At 33.2% G+C, this 8,898-nt stretch overlaps 1 protein-coding gene and 1 long non-coding RNA gene across 3 annotated transcripts; one reads left to right on the top strand and one right to left on the bottom strand.

Moving 5' to 3' along the window:
- Window positions 1-2,497: 2,497 nt before the first annotated feature.
- LOC140812171 (cyclin-dependent kinase inhibitor 6-like) lies at window positions 2,498-4,137 on the top strand. Of its 2 annotated transcripts, none has more exons than XM_073170381.1 (4): window positions 2,498-2,794; window positions 2,868-2,938; window positions 3,166-3,375; window positions 3,894-4,137. In XM_073170381.1, the coding sequence occupies exons 1-4, from the start codon at window positions 2,600-2,602 to the stop codon at window positions 3,961-3,963; spliced, it is 546 nt and encodes a 181-aa protein (XP_073026482.1). In that variant the 5' UTR covers window positions 2,498-2,599; the 3' UTR covers window positions 3,964-4,137. The 2 variants fall into 2 exon arrangements, with proteins under 2 accessions (XP_073026482.1, XP_073026481.1); XM_073170380.1 differs by having other exon boundaries at window positions 2,505-2,794; window positions 3,163-3,375.
- A 2,806-nt stretch (window positions 4,138-6,943) lies between these two features.
- LOC140812678 (uncharacterized) lies at window positions 6,944-8,167 on the bottom strand. Its single transcript, XR_012113731.1, has 3 exons — window positions 8,051-8,167; window positions 7,886-7,929; window positions 6,944-7,093 (listed from the first exon to the last, which is right to left on the bottom strand). It is a non-coding gene; the product is annotated as an uncharacterized lncRNA (long non-coding RNA).
- Between the last annotated feature and the right edge of the window lie 731 nt (window positions 8,168-8,898).

Below are 8,898 nucleotides of genomic sequence, written 5' to 3'. Positions count from 1 at the left end.
ATTCATTTAACACGCCTTAAAATTCCATACCAAAACGTATTCCTTTTCTTTATTACTCTATGTACCATATTTTTTAGGACATTACATTTTTTTAAAAATAAAATTATACTGCATGTTTTTCTCCCTTACAAACATGCATCAATTTCCGATACCATGGCGGCACTGGACACATCAACAATTTTGTTTTGATATTATTAATTTATGGATATTTTTTGTCTTATCGTTGACGTGAGATTAGAAACATCAGCAATTTTCGATATCACATCGACAGTTTTCTGATGTCATGTCAACATTATGACTAATTATGACTAAAAGGAAAAAAAATCAACTTCACTACATTATATCAAAATCTTACCCAAACCCAAAAGTAGACAAGTTAAATATTCAAATTTTGTTTTTTGGTAGTTTTATTTATGAATATATTTTGTTTAATTGTTGAGATGGCGTTGGACACGTCAGAAATTTCGATATCACGTCGACAATTTTTAGTACCACATCAGCATTGTTTGTGTCATGTCAACATTATGACGAATTTTTACTAAAAAAAAAAGAAAAAAAGTTACTACACTACAAACAAAATTTGAATACTTACCAAAACTCAAAACGAGACAAGTTAAATATTCAAATTTTGTTTTTTAGTAGTTTTAATTTATGAATATATTTTGTTTAATTGTTGAGATGGTGATGGACACGTTAAGAATTTCAATATCACGTCGAAAATTTTCAATATTACATCAGCATTGTTTTGTGTCACGTCAACGTTCTGACGAATTTTTACTAAAAGAAAAAAAATAAAAGTTACTACACTACAAACAAAATTTGAATACTTACCAAAACCCAAAACGAGATAAGTTAAATATTCAAAATTTTGGTTTATGTACTTTTAATTTATGAATATTTTTTGTTTTATTGTTGACTTGATACAGTACACGTCAACAATATACGATATCACTTCAACTTTTTTAAGTACTAATCCATATTTTTTTGTGTCACGTCAACTGGCGAAGTATGATTTAAGAAATCAAAATATACTAAAATATCAAAGTACGAAAACTTACACAAACCTTAACCGATACAAGTTATTAGATAAAAATATTATTTTCCAAAACTAATTCGAAGACACGACATTAGAAATATTCAATTTTGCTAAACTATATGCTAAAAATTTAAATAATAATTTTCAGAAAATTGTATCCAACAAGTTCCATAATTTTTTACTCTCCCCGTTAATTAAATTGGAGAGAATATGAAATTCATCTACCTGACCCCATTTTAATAATACTGCGATTACTACCTGCACCGCCGCATCCCTTTCAGAGCTGACGCAACGGCGTCGTGCATCAACCTATTTATTTTTCTCTAATTAATGAGTTTATTCCCTTCCATTAAATTCCCACTCACCAAATCTTAATACAAATATTTATATTAACAAATTGATAATTTGTCTATATTATCTCAAATTTATTTTGTTATATTATTTATCTATTTATTAATTATTTATCTTACATTAATCAAATCACTAAATTTAAATTATAGCTCCAACCAAAATTAAATAAAATTTATCAAGATCGCTCAACGGCCCTTCCACTCGGCACTGTCGGATCACTAAGACCGACTTTCGTCTCTGCTCGACGGGTGAGTTTTGCAGTCAAGCTCCCTTCTGCCTTTGCACTCAAGGGCCAATCTTCTCGTCCGGCATGAGGAAACCTTTGCACGCCTCTGTTACTTTTTGGGAGGCCTACGTCCCATTAAAACTGTCTACCAGAGACTGTCTCTTGGCCCGTAGATCCTAACACAAAGTTATCATTCTAGCTCTTCCAGAATGGTATCTCACTGGTGTCTCAGGCCTCTCGAAAGGAGGCTTTCTTCACCTTCCACCTAAATTGCGCACGAAAGGCCGAAACCCAATCCCCGATTCAAAATTAAATATATCGAATCGGATTCAAAATTCATTATGAATCTCAAAACTTAAAACTCATATCTCAAAATTAATGGCTTATTTCGATCGTCTAAAAAATTGATAATAAGATTAATTGACAAGAGTAATTAAATTATAATTTTATAATTATAATTTTATTGATTGGTTAAATTTGAACTCCTATGGTCTATTTTTTTTAAATAACTTTAATTATTATTGTTGAACCATGTCCAGGGTCTATCTCATGGCATGAAGTTTTTTCCTCTCACTAATTTTTAGTTCTACTGTAACAAAATAAACAAATCACAAGATTCCCGGTCTCCTAACCGGATACTGCCGGTGCCCCGTCTCTCCACGTGTCTGCTACTTATTGGGCGCGGCCGCCATAATTATTCTCCTCATAGGGTCCAGATTTCTTGTAACGGCACTCCCATGTGCCCGGTCACCGTTAACGGAGTCAGGACCACATGCTACGTTAACCGCTCATTTGATCTCCACCGTTGGATCAAAGCACCATCTCTCCCCTTCAAATTTTTGTGTGAAGTCTGGTAGTGAAAGCTACACATCTATATAGACAAAAGAAATTGAGCTTTCAGCTTCTAAAGTCCAATTCCTTCTCTCTCTCTCTCTATCGCTCGCGAATGTGTGTATATATTCTATGTATGTATAGGTAGAGAAAAGATGGCGGAATACCTGAAGATAAGCGAGAGGAGAAAAGCTATGGCGGAGGAGGATGTGCAGCTGATTTTCTGTAAGAAAAGGAAGCTGTGTTCTGAGAATTCAGTTTCGTCTGCGGTGTCGGTAGGGTATGGAGGCTTCGAGGATGATGAGTCGAGCGATGATGTACAAAAAGGATCGGGATCACCAGATCTGGAGGTGAGAGTTTGAAATTCGAACTCGATTTCTAATGAGAATTGTACTGGTGAAAACAGTTCCTATTTCCTTTCAGACCGTTGATTCGGAGAACGAGCCGAAGAGTTTCGAAACGGAAATCTCTACGCCCATCAATGGCGGCGTCAGGTTGTAAATAATAAATTTATCGATCATTTTGCATATATCAATTAATTACGTTTCTTTAATTCCACCGTTTCAGCTTCTGAATTTCGATATATCCATTCCTAAATAGAAAAGCCGTTTCTACTCAAATTTTTTCAGGCGAATCATTCATTTAGTTTAGCATTAATTTTTCATCGCTCCATCTGCGGTTTTATATTTAAATTTGTCGTTGCTATGGTTTTTCACAGTAGCCTTTCTACTCCAACAAGCGAGCTTTGTCGAGACTCAGAGGAAGTGTCAATGGGATCATCAACGACGTCAAAGAAGAAACAATCTTCACAGGCGGTGAAATCTCTCCGGGATCTTGCATCTCCGGCAGCGGAGAAGATTCCGTCGGCTGATGAGATAGAAGAATTCTTCGCGGCGGCAGAAAAGTGCGACCAGAAGCGATTCGCAGAAAAGTGAGTGTTACCTTTTAAAACTTGCGTATATGCATGCAATCATTACACACACATCTGCGTTAGGAAACACTGCGGTGCGCGTTATAGTACTCACACCATTCATTCCTTCATTCGTAGGGGATATTTGGAAAATCGGGTCAACCATTTTTTTAAATAATCCTCTCACGCGTATTTGAAATATCGTAGATGATTATTTTTTTAAAATAATCATTATTGATTAAAATTAAACAACAAAATACCCCATTCATAACCCGATTATGTATAACTAATCAACATATTATGTAATATTTCTTCCAGCTGTTTATATATTCCTGAAAAAATTCCATCTGTAATTTTTATTATTGTGTTGCCTAAATTGTAAAATCTATTTCCATTACTATTTTTAATAAATAGATGTACGTGCTACCATTATTAATTTCAGTTGAATAAAGTTTTTGAGTTTTTAGTATAATCTATTATTTATGCAACTCAAAGAAGCAAATAATGATTTGATTGAGTGGCTTTCCTTCCGTTTTCAGGTATAACTATGATTTTTTGAAGGACGTTCCATTGGAGGGAAGATACCAGTGGGTTCGCTTACGGCCTTAAAATGAAAATCTTTTTTTTTTTTTAATTTCCTTTTAGAGAGTTTCCATTGCCATTTCCTAATAAATTCGACCTATTTTGTGTACAGTGATTCCCGAAGAATGATAATTTTAGTTTAGTAAGTTGATTTGATTTGAATTTTATTCTTTTAACTCGATAATATTTGGTTTTCATACAGTAACTTGCATTTTTTTTTTGTTTTGGTTCTTTTTTTCGTCATAAGCCAATAGTCATCGAATATTACTTCTTTGATATTGATGATCACCGATGTATCGAAAATAAACATATATTATAAATATTGAAATTAATCTAAACAAAACCGAACAAAAAAAATTCAAAACAATACTCAATATTCAAAATGTGAGAAAAAAAGCTTGTCTTTTCATTTTATTTTTTCTTAAATTGATTTTAATATGTATAATTAATATATGATATATTATCGTTACATGAACAATGTAAGAGACAATCAGTGGTAAATAATCAATATTTGATGGAAAAAGCCCAATTAGAAAAAACACGTTATTGGATAAGAACCAATTAAACATTGACTAGTTACATGACTAAAACTCAAAAATACCAACTTCCTGGCCTAAGATTACAATTTTTCCTTCCCATGATTATGTGTAAAAGCTAGAGTTCTTCACTTCTTTAATTTCTATCCATTTACTTCAGCAAACCTGGAATTTTGACAAAGTGGTTTGAGCTAAATTGGTGTCGGTTCTTTAGATGATATTATGGAGAACGTTTAAAATAAAAGGGGGGTAACGTTTATATTTTTAAACCAGGGTGATACCTATTTCAGGTCTGCACCCCATCCCCACATGTATTAAATGGTGGTGTTTAGTTACTTTTATTTTAAATATATATTTATTTCCTATAATAATTTTGAAACGTCTTTCAATCGAATTTTGGGTAATGCAGTACTCTAAAATGTTAATTCTTTTTGTAAATGGAAATGGATGGTAAGGGATTGTTGATCTCTTATGTGGTCTGTGGTCCTCATCAAAGTTTTTTGTGATTTTTTTTTATTACAATTGACAAAATTATTGAAAAGGGCATTTTTTTTGGTTTCAATGTAATCCATTTGGAATTTACGAGCGAGTTTATGCCAACTTTTGGAAGCGTTTGTTAAATCACTGGAATTGCATGTATGTCGTAGGGATGAAAATTAGACAAACTTCCACATGTGTGTGGGATGAAGGCAAGTAGTGCATATGTGGGTACGAAAATTAAAAACACGTGGATTTGTGTTTTGTTGGTTGCAGTACAAATATATATATTGCAGTACACACACATATATATATATATATATATGTATATATATAAATATTTATAAATGATAAGCAAAACATCTATTGTGAACATTTATATGAGCATTGATTGATGTGATATCCGTTTATTGGATATACATGACGATGTTTTAGCGGCGCTCACATAGGTGCTTATATTATAAGTTTAACATATCATAACTATATATATATATATATATATATATATATATATATATATATATATATATATATATATATATATTGTTTGTTAATTAGTTTATTTATAATATTTACATACAACTACAAATTTATCACTGGCCTCGTGAATTGACTTTGAAATCTTGAATATATTTTGTATTTGGATATTTATGGCCATCAAACTGGCCAAAAATTTATTTACTTGGAGATGAATCGTTTAAACCAGCAGCAAAGCTAGTAAAATATTGACAGTGTTAGGATATCGGTTTTCTCGTGCCCAAAACGCAGCAGAAGTTTAAATTTTTTTATTTGACATTTAAAATAATTTTTGGACACTCGTATTGTTTAAATGATATAATCATTCATAGGTTGTTAGAAGTTGTACTTTTAGTGAATTAATTCACTCGACTCCAACTATTCCGGTATTGACGGATATATTTTTTGTTGAATTTTCCTACGAACTTTCTTCGATTCGCCGAATCAGGTCCACGACCGGATTAATTGTTTCTCTTCTAAATCGCAGTAAAACATTTAGAAGAGATTTTAACGACGGAGAAAAACATTCAAGAGACGGCACAAATCCTTAATTTCTCAAGGGATGGCCAAAAATTTGGAAGAGAGTGGAGACGAGTTTTCAAAATTATGGTGTTGTGGAGGTTAGGGTTTCAAATCTTCTAAATAAATCATACCTCCATGACCTAATTATCATAATATAAGATTTGAGTTTCATAATTAACTTTAATGGGCTTGATTAATTAATTGGACTAGTTGGATGAATAATTAATTGGACTAGTCCAACCAGTTTAATTAATTAATTAATCAAAGTTCATTAAGAACGTTAATTAATCAGTATATTGGATTTGCACCCCTACAAGTCCATAAAACATACTTTCCACTATATTTAATTTAATATTTAATAAACCCAACTTTTGAATATAATAAATTAAATTATCAAATTTTATAAATTCAACTCCTTGAATTGATTCTCTCCAAATTTTGAATATCATAAATTCAACTCTTTGAATTTATTCTCTCAACGGGAACAAATCATCCAGTGCTTATGTGACTCTTAATGATTCAGGGATACAGCTAACCATGAGTCCACAACTCTTTGTGATTCAAGACATTTTTTTTTTCGGGCGTACCCTAATTTTCCCCATTTAATGTACCAACGTTTGGTCATGAGAATGTCAAAAATTAATTTCTGATTAAATCCATAGAATCATGGTAATAGCGTATAGTAACATCGCCTCATGATTCCCTATGTATCACTAATAGTGTCTGCAAGAACCAATCGGTTATGATTAAAGTACAATACGGTATCTTCATCACATATATCCCGATCGAATCTGCAACTGAAACACCCCACTTAAATAAACATTTTTAAATTTAAAATAACCTGACATCAGCGGAATCATTTATCTTTAAAATAAAATATACTATATATACATTTCAAACATTATCTTACAATACATACCATACATAATCTCAAACATCTAATTCAAATACCAATATTACATATAATAAAATGCATGATATTTTTAAAAACTTTAAATGTTCATCACACCCCAATAAAATCATTAACATATTCAAATAAAACTTTCCAATACAGTAGCTATATGACTTCTTCCCCTTGGACAATCTGCTTCAAATCTTTTTATTACCTGCATCACATGACATTAACTGAAATGAGATAAAACTCAGTAAGTAGAGAACTTTACATAACAAATACATATTTATATGGCTTGGCTTGAAACATTGCAATGGCAATAAACATTGAATAATACCATCTTCAATGAACAATAATGATAAATCGATATAGATGGTATTTCATAACATGAATTAAAGGAAATGAAACAATAGCTCAATGATCTGTAATCTGTGAATGTTATCTCTGTTAATATATATAAATATATATCGGACTGTGAGAGATAACCATGAGAGGAAATGATAGTCTGTAACTTGTAATCTGTGACCTGTGAATGTTATCTCTGTTAATATATATAAATATATATCGGACTGTGAGAGATAACCTATGGATAGTATCTCTGTGATATATGAAAATATATACCAGACTGTGAGAGATACTCTTCATGTGATTGGCCAATGACATGCATGAATTACTATCATTCATTGGATTGAAACATATGAAATTCATTGGGACAATTGAACAAACACTTGATAAGCACAATAGCTTGAAGCATATGAAATTCATTGGGACAATTGAACAAACACTTGATAAGCACAATAGCTTGAAGCATATGAAATTCATTGGGACAATTGAACAAACACTTGATAAGCAAAATAACTTGCTAGCTTCTTTATCAAGGATTCTTGGATCAATGAATATATAACAACAAATATGGCAATAACGAAACCATGAAAGAATCTAGGCATCAACAAAATGGCTTGGATACATATATATCATGTGAGCACAAGGAATAGCCTCTACTTACAACCCAATCAACACTTGGTGGCAAAGATGACCTCAAAAGAATCCCTACAACAATAAACACCATAAAATCTATGAATTACCACCATATATACATAGATCTATAAAGTCAACGCAAACCTTCAACCCAACAATTCCTTGTAAAACCAAAGAATAACTAAGATCTTACCTTGTAGCTTGCACCTAGACTAGGAGATGCTAAGATTTTCTCAAAAATCCTTGAACTTGGTTGAAGATTTGGAAGAGAAAATTTTGGGGAAGAAGATGAGAAGGAAACGTATGAGAGAGAAGAAGAAATGAAGGAATGAAGAAAAATCTCAAAACCAAGCATAAAAATCAATTCCCAAGCTTAAAATCGTGTTTTGGAAGTAGCAATTTCGTCCAATACATCATGGCAGCGCACCCGCGCTCAACTTGCAGCGCGGGTGCGTGCTGTTCCGCACGGGCAGCGCCCCTACGCTGCCTATGGCAGCGCGGGTGCGCTGCTGGTTCGGCGCAGGCAGCGCACCGGCGCTGCCTATGGCAGCGCGGGTGCGCTGCTGTCTCGCACAGGCAGCGCGCGGGTGCGCTGCTGGTTCGGCGCAGGCAGCGCCCCTGCGCTGCTTGTGGCAGCGCGGGTGCGCTGCTGCGCCGTACAGCAGCGCTACACGCTGCACCCTAGCTCTATTCCTCCGACACGAACTCCTAAAAACATCCTTTCTTGACTTAATATCCAACCTTTTCTTATTCCACTCAATTCTTATAAATTATAACAACCAAACTTCTTCTAAAATCAAGCATAATACCATCACAACTAGCATTCATCCATTCCCAAAATCATCAACAACTAGACCACTATAAATTCTCTAAACCATTGTCAATAATATTAACTATAACCATCACCAAACTTGACCATATCAATATATGAATATCCCATAACCATAACACATGAAATCATTGATCATAGAACAATAAAAACTTGGGATATTACAATCTTCCCTCCTTAAAAAAATTTCGTCCCCGAAATTACCTACTGTC

Source organism: Primulina eburnea, chromosome 14, assembly GCF_022965805.1.
Source record: "Primulina eburnea isolate SZY01 chromosome 14, ASM2296580v1, whole genome shotgun sequence".
Taxonomy (NCBI): Eukaryota; Viridiplantae; Streptophyta; class Magnoliopsida; order Lamiales; family Gesneriaceae; genus Primulina; species Primulina eburnea.
This window is presented reverse-complemented; position numbering and strand designations above follow the sequence as displayed.

Bases quoted from the DNA above. Each gene is read 5' to 3' on its own strand.
- LOC140812171 (XM_073170380.1), top strand. From the start codon at position 2,600: ATGGCGGAATACCTGAAGATAAGCGAGAGGAGAAAAGCTATGGCGGAG. The intron at 2,795-2,867 runs GTGAGAGTTTGA...ATTTCCTTTCAG, and splicing joins CGGGATCACCAGATCTGGAG to ACCGTTGATTCGGAGAACGA. The intron at 3,376-3,893 runs GTGAGTGTTACC...TTCCGTTTTCAG, and splicing joins CAGAAGCGATTCGCAGAAAA to GTATAACTATGATTTTTTGA.